Below are 18042 nucleotides of genomic sequence, written 5' to 3' on the forward strand. Positions count from 1 at the left end.
ATTAGCTTCTTGCAAGGCACAGGGTTTGGCCAAGGGCAAACCTTGGCCAGGGGTTGACATCTGGGCAAGATTTTAGTCCCTCGTCAGTCCTCTTAGTGGACATGATGGCACAATTGTTCAAGGCAGTCCTAGAAGGAGGTCTTGGGGCATCCTGGGCAACATGATTCAGTTTTCTGTATCATGCCATTTAGTTAAGGTTATTACCAGCTGGTGAGAGAAGCTCTTCCACCGTCTGTCTTAACATGGGTCATTTCAATTAACCTGAGATTTTCAGATGAGGAAACTGAGGCTGAGCTGAAGTATCTTACTGGAGGTCATGTGGTAGCATCAGATTTTGATCTTTACCCTGCTGTTTTCCCTAGCATTCCTTATTCTCCTTCTCTGATTTATTTTTCTCCATAGCACTTACCACTAATATTGTGTATTTCATTTTCCATTTTCATATTGTCAGTTTCCCCCAAGTAGAATGTAAGTTCCATGATGGTAGGTGTTTTATTCACTGGCTGTATTCCCAATGACTAGAACAGAACTTGGCACACAATGAGGCTCATTCAGTAATATTTTCTACATGAATGAATTTTTCAAATATCAGGATGCTTTCTTCTATACCAATCTATTTCAACAAGTGACCTTTAGCAAATACACAATATTTTGAGGTATTTGAGAGAAAAAAAATTATACTAACACAGTGTCAACTGTTATCAGGATTTTCTTCAGCTAAAAAAGCCACTTCATACTTTTAGACATATACTTCTTGACTAAAAACAGGGTTTTAAGAAAAAGCCTTCCACCTTAAAATTCATGTCCACTTCAAAGAGAGAAATCTCAGTCTAATATAATAAACTGGGGTACTTTCTATTTACTAAGATTAATCTTTGCTTCTGAAGACAGGTTTAGTTATGGTTGGTTTATTTGATGATTAAAATAAAGTTATTAGCCCCTGTTAGGCTCTGCTAGTTATTTGCATATAGCAATACAGAATGATCTGGTAAAGTTTTTATGCAGATGTGGTCCAAGCTCATAAAATAGGTACATTCTTCCAAATTAAATTCTTATTTTTGTTTACTTAAATTCGGCATGCTAGATATCATGTTCCATATCATAAAGCTGCAATTAATCACTTGTTAGACTTTTAGAAATAGTCATGAACCACATAATAATGTTTCAGTGTATGACAAACTGCATATGTGATGGTGGTCCCATAAGATTATAATAATGTATTTTTACTGTACCTTTTCTATGTTTATATATGTATAGATACACAAATATAATTGTGTTACAATTGTCTACAGCATTGAGCATAGTTATATACTGTACAGGTTTGTAGCGTAGGAGCAATAGGTTATACCATATAGCCTAGATGTATAGTAGGTTGTATCATCTAAGTTTGTGTAAGTACATCTATGATAGTCACACAATGAAAAATGAGCCTAACAATGCATTTCTCAGAACATATCCCTGTCATTAAGAATGACTGTAGTAAAAAGCTACATGTTTTTGATTCATTTTACATAATCCTTACCCTGATTTACTAAAAGTGCACTGTGTGCAGGACTCTGTGCTGTGACATATTGTCAGAGGAACAAAGGGAGCATTTAGACATGTTGTCTGCCCTCCTGGAATTTACATGATGAATGGAAAAAGGCGCAGAGTTATGCACACTCTAATGTCTCCAACAATAACTGTTGACTTTTTATTTTCAGTCAGAGAAGCCTGGCAACCAAGAACTGGTTTTTTGGTGGTTTACGAGAACTTAACTGAATTGGAAAATATTTGCTTTAATGAAACAATTTACTCTTGTGCAACACTAAATTGTGTCAATCAAGCAAATAAGGCAGAAAGTCTTATTTATAAAATTGCCTGCTCCTGATTTTACTTCATTGCTTCTCAGGCTCCAAGAAGGGGAAAAAAATGAAGATTTTGATACTTGGTATTTTTCTGTTTTTATATAGTACCCTGGCCTGGGCGAAAGAAAAGCATTATTACATTGGAATTATTGAAACGACTTGGGATTATGCCTCTGACCATGGGGAAAAGAAACTTATTTCTGTTGACACGTAAGTCACTATTTTTATTGTTTATAGACCAAAATTTTAAATTATTTTTAAAGAATAGAGCCAATAAAATGAAATATTTTTAAAATATCTTATATACAGAAACTGCAAAATGTGGGCTTGAAACCCAGGACACTTGAATCAATCTCCCTTATATTCCTGTATATTTTTTATTTGGGGGACTACTCTGCTTCTTTCCTGTTGTTCCTGGGATCTGTGTTCACCTCTTATTACCTCCCATGGTCATTACTCCATCTCTGATTAGGATTCTGTCTTTTTGTCTGTTTATGCAGAAGTTCTTTAATTTAAACAATTACTGTATAAAATGTTATGTTTATTACACCATTTAATGGTTATTCATGATAGAGATAAAATTTTTTATATCTTTCCAAACATCACTTATAGAAATAAAATATGATTTTAGCAAATATGATTCTGCCTGATATTTATTGAGAGACTCCGGACAGTTAAGTAGGTTAATCTTTGACAGTGTCAGAGTCCTAATTTGTAAAATGAGGATAATAAGCATAGCTCATAAGGTTATTGAAAGAGCGAGTGCATGTAAAGCTCTTAGTACAATGCTTGGCACATACATGCATAAAAAATGTCAGGCACTTATTAGGATGGTCCTCAAAAAGCTCCATGTAACTTAAATGTCTTCATATTTCAGTTGGAAAATCCCCTTATTGAAAGCAATATTCACTACACAGAAAAACAAAAAATGTTTAGTTCTCCTTGAAGTTTTTTGTACAGAAGTTAATCTATACTGAGGTCTTCACTTTTAGTAATGTTAATTAAACATTAACCACCAAATGGGAACTTGGAATTCAAAATCAATATTCACTACATTAAAATGTGTTTCAGTGGTAATAAAACATAAACAAGCCTAATGACCATCAGCTGCTAAGATTATATCTTTAAAAAATAACTAAATAAGGATGCCAAAGTTTGTAATTATTGAATGTTATTGATGAGTATATACTATTCTCTTTAACGTTATGTAAAGTTGAAATTTTTCACCATAAAAATAAATACATAACTGATAATAATATCCAATTATTATATTATGAAGTTAATAATATACAGTAAGGAAAGTTTCTGACCTGAAGATAAGTGGTTGTAAATAAAACTAATACATCTTGTAATTATTTCTTTTTTTAACTTGTTTTTAAGGTGGTATTATCTTCTAAAGAATATGACATATTTTTACAGCCTCACCAAAAACATTATTTTGCATGGATTCAGTATTTTCTTGATTAAATATAATATAAATTATACATGATTTTTATTTCCAAGGAAAAAGTCAGACACATTAAAAAATAAAAATACTATCCTTCTCCATGCCCTCCCTCACCACTACTCTGTCATTGTTCATGATCAAAAATCAAATCAGCTTTATCAGGCATAAACTAAATGCAAGACATTGCCTTGACTACATTTCAATTTAAAAAAAAAATCTTTCATTCTAAAAATCAGGGAGTAGAAGAGTGAAGGAGTTTATTTAGAATTTGGTGAATGGGGGCAGAGGAAATTCCTTTGTTTTTAATTACTCCCATGGCCTGTCTGTGCCAGGGAAGCTATCCAATGAGTACAAGCTTGTTTACCCCATTGTGACTACATTAGTCTCTTCTTATGCTGCTAATAGAGACATCCTCAAGACTGGGTAATTTCTAAAGAAAAAGAGGTTTAATATACTCACAGTTCCACATGACTGAGGAGGCCTCACAATCATGGTGGAAGACAAAGGAGGAGCAAAGGCATGTCTTACATTGCAAACTTTCCCACACCTTCCTGTCTTCTGAGCCCTCCAAGTCCCTAGGAAGTTCCAAACTTTCCCACATTTTGCTATCTTCTTCTGAGCCCTCCAAACTATTCCAGCCTCTGCCTGTTACCCAATTCCAAAGTCATTTTCACATTTTTAGGTACCTTTACAGTAGTGCCCCACTCCAGGTACCAATTTACTGTACTAGTCTGTTCTTACACTGCAAATAAAGACACACTCAAGACTGGGTAATTTATAAAGAAAAAGACGCTTAATGGACTCACAGTTCCGCATGGCTGGGAAGGCCTCACAATCATGGCAAAAGGCAAAGGAGGAGCAAAGGCACATCTTATATGGCAGCAGGCAAGAGAGAGCTTGTGTAGGGGAACTCTTATTTATAAAACCATCAGATCTCATGAGACTTATTCGCTATCATGAGAACAGTATGGGGGAAACCACATCCATGATTCAATTATCTCCACCCGGCCCCACCCTTGACATGTGGGGATTATTACAATTCAAGTTGAGATTTGGGTGGGGACACAGCCAAACCATATCAGTTACTTAAAAAGCATACTTAATAGCGATACTTTAGGATCCTTAAAAGGAAAAATGGAGCATCTTCTAGTTGCAAAGTCCACCTCTCTTTTTGTCATTGTCCTGTGACTTTAACATCTCCCTTGGCTTCAACAATATGCTACAGTTGTGCAAACTCTAGGTGGGACTGCTTGCTCTGTGATTTTTCCCCCCATATATCTGACCAGTGAATTTTGAATACAGCTTCAGCAATTTTGCCAATACTATGCTAAACTTTTTGCATAGATGTATGCAGATAGCAACCTTTTGGTCCCTTCTTTGTCCCAGATTTGCAGCATGTTTGGCCCAGTCAGTGAAGGATGATGGAGTATCACAAGACACGGTTGTGACTCCTTATTGTGTGATGACTACAAAGGAGTGGAAATAAATGGGCTGAAGAATAAGATATGAAAGAGTGCAATATAAGTTCTAGGTAAAGAATTGAGTTTAAGCTGAATGTTGATCTTCAAGGTCTCGGATGATTAACAGGAAAATATGCATTGAGATGACAGGAACTAGTGTTTGGTCACTAGTACCTAGAATATAGAAGGCACTAAATAAACATTTCTGAATAAGTTTAAATGAGTAAGTAAAAGATACATAGGAAGATAAGAGAAATCATAAACTGTATTGTAAAAACTTTTCCTTGCTCCTCATGTGGAGAGATTCATGCTATAGAACAAATCAAGCAACAGAATAAAACAGAAAAGTCACCTTAGGGGATTATATGCAGGGTTAGTGCAACTGAAAACACTGACAGATATTAAAAGACAAAAATGTATAGGTTTGGGGGAACTAAAAAAATAGAGTTTACTTCTCTGGTATTAATGCCAATGATACTTATTTCTAAAAGGGTGAAGTGGAAAATAATTTCCTTATACTCAATACTGCCATTTACTTGGGTTAGTGCCTTATCTGTCTCTTCAACACATCAATAAATACTTAAAGACTTTATAAGATATAATTCCAGATCCTAAGTTATATATATTCAATTAAAAACAAATAACATACATATAAAAACAATTAGTAAACACAGTAGTGTGTTCTGGGCCCATAGTAGGCATTAGTTAATTATTTACTGACTTAACTGACTATATAATAGCAAAAATTATAATAATTCTGATATCTTCAGATTACTTTTTTTTCTGATGACCTCTAGGAAGCTGGAAATAAGTCAAAAAAATTTTAAGCATAAGAACAGCCATCACAAAACTCTTTTACACTTGACTTCATAGGCTCTCACTCAGGCTTGGCGACTTTCTTAACATAGAGTTCTTACAAACATTATTACCGGGTTTTTCATTCCATTGTAGGTTTCCAAAACAAATGGTACAGTGAAGATGTCACTATAAGCAGGCCTAATGACCAAGAAGAAATAACAGGTCAAATCCTGACCAAAAAACTAGACAATAAAGAACGTTCCACCCTATAGTAATCATAATTCCTATAATTATGATCTTGAGTGATCAGGATGTAATAAGTATTCAATAAGTGTTCATTTCACTATTATTGTCCAAAAAGTTACTTTTTTCCCATTATATCCCCTGTTTTGGAACACAGGGAAGCAAATAAAATATTTTTAAAGAAAGAGCTTGCACCAAAGGCATTGATTTTACCCCTATTAAAAGACAAACTTGGGCATATTAAAAGTTTAACAAGTTTATTCAAGCATTCAGCCACATCAGTTGGGTGCCCTAGGACCACAAGCAGTTCAAACAGTATTCCTCTAGGCAGGGAGGAAACTTTTTTTTTTTTCTTTTTCTTTTTTCGAGACGGAGTCTTGCTCTGTCGCCCAGGCTGGAGTGCAGTGGCGTGATCTGGGCTCACTGCAAGCTCTGCCTCCAGGGTTCACGCCATTCTCCTGCCTCAGCCTCCCCAGTAGCTGGGACTACAGGCACCTGCCACCACGCCCGGCTAATTTTTTGTATTTTTAGTAGAGACGGTTTCACTGTGTTAGCCAGGATGATCTCCATCTCCTGACCTCATGATCTGCCCGTCTCGGCCTCCCAAAGTGCTGGGATTACAGGCGTGAGCCACCGCGCCCAGCCAGGAAACTTTTATAATGTATTCTCAGCCTAAGAAATAGATATTAGACTGGTTAAAGTGGAGACTCCCTAGTTAGATGTTAGTTGGTGGCTTCTGATTTGTAAAGTCTCTAGTTACAGATTAGAAGTTTCATTTTACTGTTTACCACACTGAATTGGGTTTTGGTTTGCTTAGGCAGGAACCCAAAGAACTGACACTGTCTCAGCCTAATGGCCTCCCAATTTATTACCATTCCTTCAAAAATGATTTTTAAATATTTAAATGATTCTTAAATAGGTACAATTACTAGCTAAAATTCTCTGGAAAATTTAGTTTAAATGACTCATTCTCCAAGGTTGCCAAATAAAAAATAGCAAGCAATAGGGCTGGGCATAGTGGCTCACACCTGTAATCCCAGAACTTTGGAAGGCCAAGACGGGTGGATCACAAGGTCAGGAGTCCGAGACCAGCCTGGCCAACATGGTGAAACCCCGTCTCTAGTAAAAATACAAAAATTAGCTGTGCGTAGTGGCTTGTGCCTGTAGTCCCAGCTACTCGGGAGGCCGAGGCAGGAAAGTTGCTTGAACCCAGGAGGTGGAGGTTGCAGTGAGCCAAGATCACGCCATTACACTCTAGCCTGGGCGACAGAGCAAGATCCCATCTCAAAAAAAAAAAAAAAAAAAAAAAAGCAAGCAATCGCTAGTGCAGTACAAACATTTCACACAAGACAGCTTGTGTGGAAGAGCTAATTAAGTGACTTACATTTCACACGTACCAAACTCCATTTATTATCAAGTTTCTATTTCTCCTGAGAACACAGACAAAAGAAAATTCATCACTAGGTACTGCATTCGTGCTGTGCCAGTGGAGGAAGGCTAGTTAGAACTGGCAAATCACTTGAATTTGTGTTATATACACTTAGGTTGAATCTCTGCCATATTTTTGCAGCAGTTAATTTTTGACTCTTTTCCTTATGATTCTTGTTTATGGCAGGCAGCATTTCCAAAGTGGTTCCAGGAAGAAATTCTATCCTAAATCTCCAGAACCTGTGAACAGGATGAGACATCACCATCATGATTTATGTTTTAGTCAGTGAGATTATCTGGAGAGTCCACACAGTGGAGCTGACTTGAAGATGAAAGGGGCCATCTAGGAGGGCATACAGGTGACCTTAAGAAACTGGGAGAGGCTCTTGGCCCATAGCCAGCAAGAAACAGGAATTTTAATTCTATGACCCCATTGAACTGAATTCTGGCAATAACCCAAATGAGCTAGGCAGATTTCTCCACAGAGCCTCAGATAAGTACTCAGCCCAGCAGCCTCTTGATTTCAGCTTGGTGATGCCCGAGGCAGTGAACCCTGCCACGCCATGCCAGACTTCTGACCCACAGAATAGTGAGATTATAAATGGGTGTTGTTTCAACCTACTTTGTGATAATTTGTTATGCAGCAATAAAAAACTAATATATTATGTCTCAATTAATGAAGTCAAAAATCCAGAAACTTTTCACCTATAATACCCAAGTTTTGGGAACCATGTCTAAGCATAAACCAAGAGTGAATTCTAAATTTATGGGAGGGAATAGCATTATTAATATCTTACTAAAGCAATACTAAAAATAATTATCCTACTATTAAAAACTCTTTTCTGGGTCTAAGACTACCAGAAATTATAGAAGCAGGCTTTTCTTTTTTAAAATAAGGGGCTAAAAAGAGGGAATGTGATTGATTACTTGAAGAGAAATACATCTATAGTAATGAATAGAAAGGAACATATTACAATTGTCAACAGGAAGAACTACAATTAAATGTGAATTATTTGGTTCAAAGAACAGCTATAATAGATTCTTGTGGCTGAATATCTGACTGGCAAACTTCCCGCAAGCTTCCAGTAACTGACCCTTTGTCCCCAAGCTGTGCTGTCGAAATTAAGTAGAGAGCCTCTAATGACCTTTTAATGTTTATTTGGAGACAAAGCATAAACAAATAGACTTCTCCCGAAGTGTCACACAGCGTAAAATATTTTCCAATTTGGTTAAGACAGTTTTTTTCACAATAAAAGGCAAGATGCAAAAAGCAGTTTGCATATTGCAATGTGTATAAAAGGAATTTCAAATGTTAAAATGCCTAGACATGTTATACCTTCAGATCAATAATTTTAAAAGCAATTTTAACCCCCCCAAAAAAACTTTGCTTAGAAAAATTAGTTACAAAGCCTAGGCAATGTAGGTCTTGGTCTTGGTGTTAGGTATTGGTTTATGGCAATGTTCTTCCTATTTTAGGAAATGATTAATACAGGAGCATTTCAATGCAATAAAAGCGTTTTGACAAAGTCTGCTATAGTTGATCAAAATAGGACGTGATGTATGCCAAAGTGTATTTACATTCTGAAAACATAAATACACATTTTATTTAAATGAAGCCTTAAGAATTTGAGGGTTAACTTTTAACTTTGGCCTATGTAAGATGTGTACCAATAGGACATGGTAAAGCACGGAGCAAAGTCTCCAAATATTATCAAATTCATCTCTCAGAAATAAAAGTGTGTTCAGACTCTTAAGAAAGTTTACCCTGGGGCTCAGACAAGTCTCTGTGAGATTGATTGGTCCGGGGTGCTGGTGGGACCAGAGTGGAATTGTACCTTTGTACTGTAGACTTTGCAGCTGCAGTTGTGTACCTAACTGAAATTGCACTCTTTTTGACCTCTTATCAGTCATATGGACTGAATGACTCTCTGCTTTTAATCTCAGTGGTCTTTGATGCAACAATTTTGCTCTTGTTAAGGCATATATTTATTAAGACTCTTTCTGTGCGTTCCTTGCTATGGGTTTAGGGACAGAGTTCACACCAGTGTCTTGCCCTTTTCCCATGCCTACCTGTGTCCATGAAGTCTCTCGCAATCTTTTCCTGTTTTGCTTTAACAAATTGGGAAATGGCAACAAACAACTGGAAGGTGAAAACAAATAGGAAAAATGAGGGTATACCCACAGTTTTGCTGCTCCACACAGGCTGCAAATGAGGACACTTTGTTTTTCTAACTTCTAGCTTAGCCCTCCCACCAGGATGGGGGATGGGCAGGGAAACATCATCTCAATCATTTTCTTAGTGAATAATTTTATCTTCTTTGGGAATTCGGGTTTATACAATTCAGAGAAATTGGCATTCCCAGTGTATTGGTATATGGTAGTGACTAGGAGGAAACGCTTATCACAGAAACTGCTTGATCAATCCAGAGAATGGTGGCTCTTATTTCCAACACCTGCTCACTCTGCCCAAACTCAGCCACCAGGACCATTGCCAAGTGGCTATGCTACCTGGCCCCAGCACTCAGGCTTAATCTACACAGCCACCACCGCAGAGGTCCTGCCACCACCAGGTATGACCTGGAAACAGAGCTTTCTACCTTTCTGCCTCATGGTATCAGAAATCCCACTGCCTCTGGGATTGGGCAGCTCTCTTAATCTTCAACCTTAGAGCCTCTTCAGCACAGGTTACCCAGGGGCCCAGAGCAGCCTAGCTCATCAAAAGACACCAGTGTGTTGGTTAATAATGCAGATGCCTGGGCCCTGCCCCAGACCCACAGAATCAGAATCAATGGAGTTGTGCCCCAGGAGTTTCCATTTCACTAAGTTCATCAGTAGATTCCTGTGCATTTCAAACTTAAGAAACACCAGGCCTTAGACTTTTGAAAAACCACATCTTCAAATTCTGTAGCAGTGAAAGTCCAGAGCTCTCGCACAAGCTCTGCTCTTGTCTTGAAGAAGGGAAAGAAAAATATATCTCACTTTTACCAATGAGCTTACAACTGAGGAAACAAGACAAAATTTATTCCTCAGTCAGGTTACTCAGCCCCACAAATGTTGAATAAAAATTGGTAAAGTATCAAAGATCACTAAGATGAAAGAAGGCAACACACACACACACACACACACACACACACCCACGATGATGAGCAGTTTTTATTCAAATGGAAGAGCCTTGGTTGTGGAGGGGCTTGCCAAAGGCCAGAATCTAAGTGGGTCCTGCCAAATGGCTACATGATATTGCCCACGAATAGATCCCACTGGGCTATATACAGCCTTCAGTTGGATAACACAAGAAATCAGTTCAAATCAAATTTACTTTCTTTCCATCTTTTCTTTTCCAGATTGCTATTTTCTTCACTGATACTTTTAAGAAAGTTTTAAGCAACTATTAATGGACACTCACTAGAATACAAACATTCAATGTTAAATATCTGTACTAGTGAGGGATTAAAAAACACAGGGATTATTTAAATTCAAAAGTAACTTAAAAACCACACACATTGCATGCATCAACAACTCTAGCTTTGATTTAGTGCTGTTAAAGGAAATTAAAAAGAATTAATTTAGCTTTATTAATCTTACTTTAAGGAAAAAATATATAAACACACACACACATACTTTGAAGTCTCAAATATCCAGATTGATTAGTTGTAAACTCAAATTTTTCCAGTAGCTAAGAGAAGTATAAGTGAAAAAATGTCTTAATTAACCGCTTTATTTTAATATTTCAGCTTCAGTTTGTATTCTATTCCATTACATAATATGTCTGTGTTTTAGTATAAAAATCATGGAGAGAATACTTCAGTAAGATGCAATCTATTTCTATGATGCCTTCGCAGACAGTTCTCTGACATATATCTGATAAGGAATCCTCACATAATTAAAATAACAGGGCTAACGGCCAGCCCTCCACTTCAATTTTGGAGGCATCCCTACAACAGGCAAACATTCAATGTGATGTGGTCATTAATTTCTCTAATTATAATGTTATTAAATTATAATGATAATGTCATCCCTAGAAATGATGGCTTCTGATAGAGTTGTCTTCTTTCTCTTTGCAGGGAACATTCCAATATCTATCTTCAAAATGGCCCAGATAGAATTGGGAGACTATATAAGAAGGCCCTTTATCTTCAGTACACAGATGAAACCTTTAGGACGACTATAGAAAAACCGGTCTGGCTTGGGTTTTTAGGCCCTATTATCAAAGCTGAAACTGGAGATAAAGTTTATGTGCACTTAAAAAACTTTGCCTCTAGGCCCTACACCTTTCATTCACATGGGATAACTTACTATAAGGAACATGAGGGTAAGTTCAACTCATGTATCTGGAATTTCCTCTTACTTCTCAGTAGAAGTGCCTTTTAGCTTCTAAAATTGTGGACTTCTCTCCTGGATAAGACCTATAACTGCCATTCAGTTCTTAATTATTTTATTTTATTTTATTTCATTTCATTTTATTATTTTATTTTATTTTATTTTATTTTATTTATTTGAAACGGAGTCTCGCTCTGTCGCCCAGGCTGGAGTGCAGTGGGGCGATCTCGGCTCACGGCAAGCTCTAAGTCCGGAGTTCACGCCATTCTCCTGCCTCAGCCTCCTGAGTAGCTGGGACTACAGGCGCCCGCCACCTCGCCTGGATAATTTTTTTTTTTTCATTTTTAGTAGAGACGGGGTTTCACCATGTTAGCCAGGATGGTCTTGATCTCCTGACCTCGTGATCTGCCCGCCTCAGCCTCCCAAAGTGCTGGGATTACAGGCATGAGCCACTGCACCCGGTCAACTATTTTATTAATAGGTACTTTGTTTCCATATAATAATGGCATATTTCTCTTGGTTGCGCCCATTTGTGGAAAGTGTGAATGTGAGAGAATTTCTAGGTGACTCAGTGAGAGTCAGAGAGAGCTGGAGCTTCTTACCCTGTGCCCAATCCTTTCTGGCCAAATAGTCAGAATAAGAGAAATGGACAATGTGCTTTAGAGCCTAGAAGAGGCAAAAATCCAGAGGGAAGAGAAAGAAGGACCCAAGATGTGAATTGCCCTATCTCTGAAGTTCCTACATGTAAACATACTGTGGCTGTTGTTACCTCCCATTCTAACTTTAGATAAACTCTGCCCCAGCTAAGGTGGCATAAGTAGTCTCATATGTCAGTCAAATGGTACATGTGCCTGGATGACTCTAGTCACATATGAGACACAATTAAATGAAAAAGTCATTTGAATGTAGGACTTGGAAAACTTGAAAATATTACCTGAAAAACAAAGATGAGGTTTGGTGCCAGTGATCTTACTCTTAGTCCTTAACAATGATGGTAAAAAAGGTGATATTTTGTAGTGATGAAGAGCAAGGTGAAATTAATAGACCAAAGTCTGAGCCCCAGCCTTACCTTTTACTGGTTGAGTGACCTTGGACAAATTACTTAAATTCTTTCAGCTTCAGTTTCCTCACCTATAAAATACAGACAATAAGAATACATAGTAATACCGCAATAAATATCAGCTGTTTTCATAAGCAAAAATGCTGAAGTCATGCTACAGTTCATTGAAATTATAATGATCAAGTAGGGAAATCAATTTGAAATTAGATTTGATTCATTATTAGTTGTCTTTTTTAAAGAGATATTGTTTTAGAAGGTGAATGTGTTGACTTTTCTTGTTTTTGTTGTTGTTTAGGGATAATTACTTTCATAGCATAAAAGGCTGACTGCCATCCTATTTCTTTTTAATAATTTCATGGTTTATTAGGGAATTACCATTCATTTTAAAGTTATGGTAATGGTACTGTGGTTTTATTAAAAGAAAAAAAGAGTTTCTATCTTTTAGAGATACATATTCAAGTATTTATGAATGGAATATGATGTCTGAGATTTGCTTTAAAATAATTTGATGATACTGGGGATAAGAGTATGTGGGGATACAGATGAAACAAGGTTGGCCTTGAGTCGATCACTGTTAAAGCTGGTTTGATGGGTGCACAGAGGTTCAGTATTTTCTTCTCTCAACCTTTGTGTATGTTTGGAAATTTCTAAAATTAAGAGTAGAAATTTTTTTAATTTTATGGTTAATTCATGGGCAAAATTCTGAGATCATATAAGAAGTTTTGAATTTAGAAGAGGGTAGCCATTTTTCTCAGACTTCCATACCATGACCCGAGTTCTTTACATTGCAAACAAAAAGTCATTTTGCTTTCTGAAAACCCAGTCAAATATTTAAAAAAATTAAAAATGTCTGTGAAGCTTCTAAACACCCTAGCCATTAGCCTTTCATTTTCCTGTGTCCAAATAGGATATCACATCCCCAAGGATCACACAGTAGATGCTTAATAAATGTTTGCTGAATGAATTAATGGACTATTTATTCTCTCATTTAAGTTCAAACACATTCACTTTGCACCTTCATTGCATGTTGCTTCCTAGGGGCCATCTACCCTGATAACACCACAGATTTTCAAAAAGCAGATGACAAAGTATATCCAGGAGAGCAGTATACATACATGTTGCTTGCCACCGAAGAACATAGTCCTGGTGAAGGAGATAGCAATTGTGTGACTAGGATTTACCATTCCCACATTGATGCTCCAAAAGATATTGCCTCAGGACTCATCGGACCTTTAATAATCTGTAAAAAAGGTACATCTTCTTATTGCACATGCTATACGACCAAAAGACAGGGGCAGGGCAGTTTGTCTTTTAAAAATAAGCCAAGTCTTCTGTGTTGAGATTGAGTAGGTAAGTTAGAGAGGTGGTGACTAGAAAAAAAGGAAGGGAAGAGCCAGGCAAGACTAGCAGAAAAGGGATAAATGGAACAAACATTCATATGGGGAAAATGCCAATGAAGCTAAACTGAAAGAAATATATTCTCCCAGGGATCAGTTTGCTGTATCTAACTTCCAACAGTGGTGCTGAAGAGACATATGACTTTACCAAATGTGACTACCAAAAAGGCACTTCACGGTGATAGATCTGTAGTTACTCATACTATATTGGTAAACATAATATCATAGTATTTATTTCTAACATCATGAAAAAGACAGCGTAGCTCAAGAGCCTGAAATACAATTCTAATTTGAACAATAGTTACCTATAAAGACTTGTCTCAGTTTGTGGCTATATGTACCACAAAACAGAGACAGAAATTTGAATTCCAATCTTCCCATTTGCCAAAAAGCATTTAATAGTTATGTGGTCAGCGGATATCCAGATATAGGAATGTCTTCCAAGCAGCAGATACTGATCATAAAAATTCCCTGAGTGTTTCTATGTCTGTAAAACAGGAGTGACTGGTCCAGACTTGTGATTTAATAGAAAAAAATAAATATTAAAAATTTTAAAAACTATAAATCACCTGAAAACATAAGTCAAAATACATGCTAAAAGTTTAATCTTACTAAAATCGTAATTTTAACTCCAGATTCTCTAGATAAAGAAAAAGAAAAAAATATTGACCGAGAATTTGTGGTGATGTTTTCCGTGGTGGATGAAAATTTCAGCTGGTACCTAGAAGACAACATTCAAACCTACTGCTTAGAACCAGAGAAAGTTGACAAAGACAATGAAGACTTCCAGGAGAGTAACAGAATGTATTGTAAGATTATAGAAGACATGTTAACTTTACTTTTTTTCCCCTTAATCCATTAATTCTGCTAAGCTTATTCCCTCATATAAGTAAATACTGTGTGTCTAGTCTGTGGTCCCTATAACAAAGCATATTGGATGTGCAATTTGATATTCAGCCAAGTGAGTCCAAATAAAAATTCTAAGCCAGGTAAAGCCAGATGCACCAAACTTGTTCCCAAACTGGTAAAGATAAAACATCAATTATGGTTTAATCCATATGTATGTGACATTAATATATTTATTTATCCACTAGACTCCTTCTAAAAATTATTTGAGGCAGCTCCAAATTATTGAACTAAATACTTAAAACTATATTATATTTTAAAGCATCTAACTATATTTAAGAAAATAGTTCAAACCATGAGTTCTGAAAGGTATTCATTCTACATACTATGTTGCCCTCACTGGGCCCCCTAGTCTACATCATTCTTTTCTACATTTCAGTTCACTTTACTTTTCTAGAAATGCTTTTTCTACAGTTTAGACTTTTTCTTAATTCTCAGACACAAAATAACGAGCTTAGTAAGATTATCTATTTCTCATAATTTGCATGAGAAACAGAATCCCTTAACAACAACTAGATCAATAAGTAGAGATTTTTGTTTGTTTGTGTTTAACTTCTTCAAAATAACCTGTACTCAGAAACCGAGAGCACAAAAATAACTATACTACCAAAGCAGAAAAATAAACTAATTAACAAAGTACAGATTTTGTTTCTAACTTTTACTTATATCTGGGTGGAAGGTCCTCTTTCCATACTTTAATCCTATCTCTGTTGTGTACCAACAAAAATAGTTGCTATAAAAAGATACTCAAAATTCTAGTCTGAGCAGGTTTGATTTGGTACCAGTGTCACATGTGGTAAACTCAGGATTCTTCCCAGAACTAATTTCCACTTTGGAAATGTTTAGGGCCACCCAGTTTGAACAATGACCACAAGTTTCTTCTGGGTATTTCAGGCCACCTTGAACTTTTAGGGCTTTGTGGCTCTGTCCCTGCTGTTCTTCTATATTTTTTTCCTCCTTCATATCTCTTCCAATCTTAAAAATTTTGTCTGGCAATCTTTTAAAAAAGCGATTCTTACATTCTTTTTACAAAAGAAATTTATGGTAGAAAATTGGAAAATTTCCGATAAGCAAAAACATCTATACTACTACTACCAACATGATTAATAACTGATTGAATACTAATCTTCAATCTTTTCTCTATTAATGCTATGTGTGTGCTTTGTTTATATGTATGTATATATGCACACATCTGTATTTACACACACACACACACACAATGTGTATGGTTTATAACGAAGACAGCAAATAGGTTTTATCTTCAGTATTGTGTTCATCTGTTAATATGGTATTGACAAGAATCCTCAGGCTGGCCGGGCGCGGTGGCTCAAGCCTGTAATCCCAGCACTTTGGGAGGCCGAGACGGGCGGATCACGAGGTCAGGAGATCCAGACCATCCTGGCTAACACGGTGAAACTCCATCTCTACTAAAAATAATACAAAAAACTAGCCGGGCGAGGTGGCAGCGCCTGTAGTCCCAGCTACTCGGGAGGCTGAGGCAGGAGAATGGTGGGAACCCGGGAGGCGGAGCTTGCAGTGAGCTGAGATCCGGCCACTGCACTCCAGCCTGGGCAACAGAGCGAGACTCCGTCTCAAAAAAAAAAAAAAAAAAAAAAAAAAAAGAATCCTCAGGCTGAATTCAGTTCCAAAATGAAAGAGTGCTGTGATTGATTAGCAATGTCTGACATGAGTATAGGAGGGAGGAACACCAGCAGGTGTGCCAGATATTTTCCATTCCAAATTGACTCTATTTATATAGAGGTAACTCTCACTATCTCAAGCATTAATCACTATTAGTCACAAACTCTGCTCTTGACTTACAGCTGTGAATGGATACACTTTTGGAAGTCTCCCAGGACTCTCCATGTGTGCTGAAGACAGAGTAAAATGGTACCTTTTTGGTATGGGTAATGAAGTTGATGTGCACGCAGCTTTCTTTCACGGGCAAGCATTGACCAACAAGAACTACCGTATTGATACAATCAACCTCTTTCCTGCTACCCTGTTTGATGCTTATATGGTGGCCCAGAACCCTGGAGAATGGATGCTCAGCTGTCAGAATCTAAACCATCTGAAAGGTAGGACATCTTTATCTGAAATTAGCAGTTAGCTGAAAAAGGTGGTTACTGGGAATCAGAATATAAAAGCTAAATATCTTTGAAATAATCTGAGCATTGAACTGGCATCTTAGTGTTATTCCTATGATGGTATATATGAAATAATGTAATTAAAACGACTGTAAGACAAGAATATTATAAAGTAATGAAATCTGAAAATATATTAGTTTTTGGAAAGAACAACTGGCCCTGAAAGTATAGTACTATATATACTTACTCAACTTTGTCAAATCTACAGTGTTGTAAAATCCAGAAAAATTGTATGTTGCAGTGGAAGGTACCCTGTTTTTCGACTTATTTCCATCAAGTATAATTAACTTTGTTCTTTATTTGAGCCTGGCCATCCCCTAGTTAAACTCGATAAATTCTTCCTTTATCTCTTTAACTTAGGCAATAAAAACATTCCCTGTTCTTGAAAAATATTAGTTTTTAATATTGGTCTACTGAATAAATTAAGTTTAACATAGGAGTTCGGATACTTTACTTTGACTTGCAAATATAATTGCTTTTATCAAATATGCTCTGGGCCACAGAAGGTCCAGCACAGCAGATGCACAACCATCTTGTACAAGAGAGCAATAATACATGCTCATTTGGTACCTCCTCCTCCACCCAATGCAACCCCTTAAAATATGTCAAAGCCCCCCATTGTCTCAGCCCAAAATCTCCTTAAGCTGATAAGCAACTTCAGCAAAGTCTCAGGATACAAAATTAATGTGCAAAAATCACAAGCATTCTTATACACCAGTAACAGACAAACAGAGAGCCAAATCAGTAATGAGCTTCCATTCACAATTGCTTCAAAGAGAATAAAATACCTAGGAATCCAACTTACAAGGGATGTAAAGGACCTTTTCAAGGAGAACTACAAACCACTGCTCAGTGAAATAAAAGAGGACACAAACAAATGGAAGAACATACCATGCTCATGGATAGGAAGAATCAATATCGTGAAAATGGCCATACTGCCCAAGGTTATTTATAAATTCAATGCCATCCCCATCAAGCTACCAATGAGTTTC

General features: G+C 36.8%; 1 protein-coding gene across 4 annotated transcripts in view; it reads left to right on the forward strand.

The window, feature by feature from the left end:
• Positions 1-1705: 1705 nt before the first annotated feature.
• The window catches only part of LOC104671562 (ceruloplasmin), a 57927-nt gene continuing 41590 nt past the window's right edge, over positions 1706-18042 (forward strand). For all 4 annotated transcript variants that reach the window (XM_030928981.1, XM_030928991.1, XM_030928985.1 and 1 more), the window contains exons 1-5: positions 1706-2057; positions 11285-11532; positions 13639-13851; positions 14633-14806; positions 16727-16981. In XM_030928981.1, the coding sequence (XP_030784841.1) occupies positions 1912-2057; positions 11285-11532; positions 13639-13851; positions 14633-14806; positions 16727-16981 (1036 nt within the window). In that variant the 5' untranslated portion in view covers positions 1706-1911. The remainder of the gene's footprint in view (positions 2058-11284; positions 11533-13638; positions 13852-14632; positions 14807-16726; positions 16982-18042) is intronic.

This window comes from Rhinopithecus roxellana, chromosome 1 (assembly GCF_007565055.1).
Source record: "Rhinopithecus roxellana isolate Shanxi Qingling chromosome 1, ASM756505v1, whole genome shotgun sequence".
Lineage (NCBI taxonomy): Eukaryota > Metazoa > Chordata > Mammalia > Primates > Cercopithecidae > Rhinopithecus > Rhinopithecus roxellana.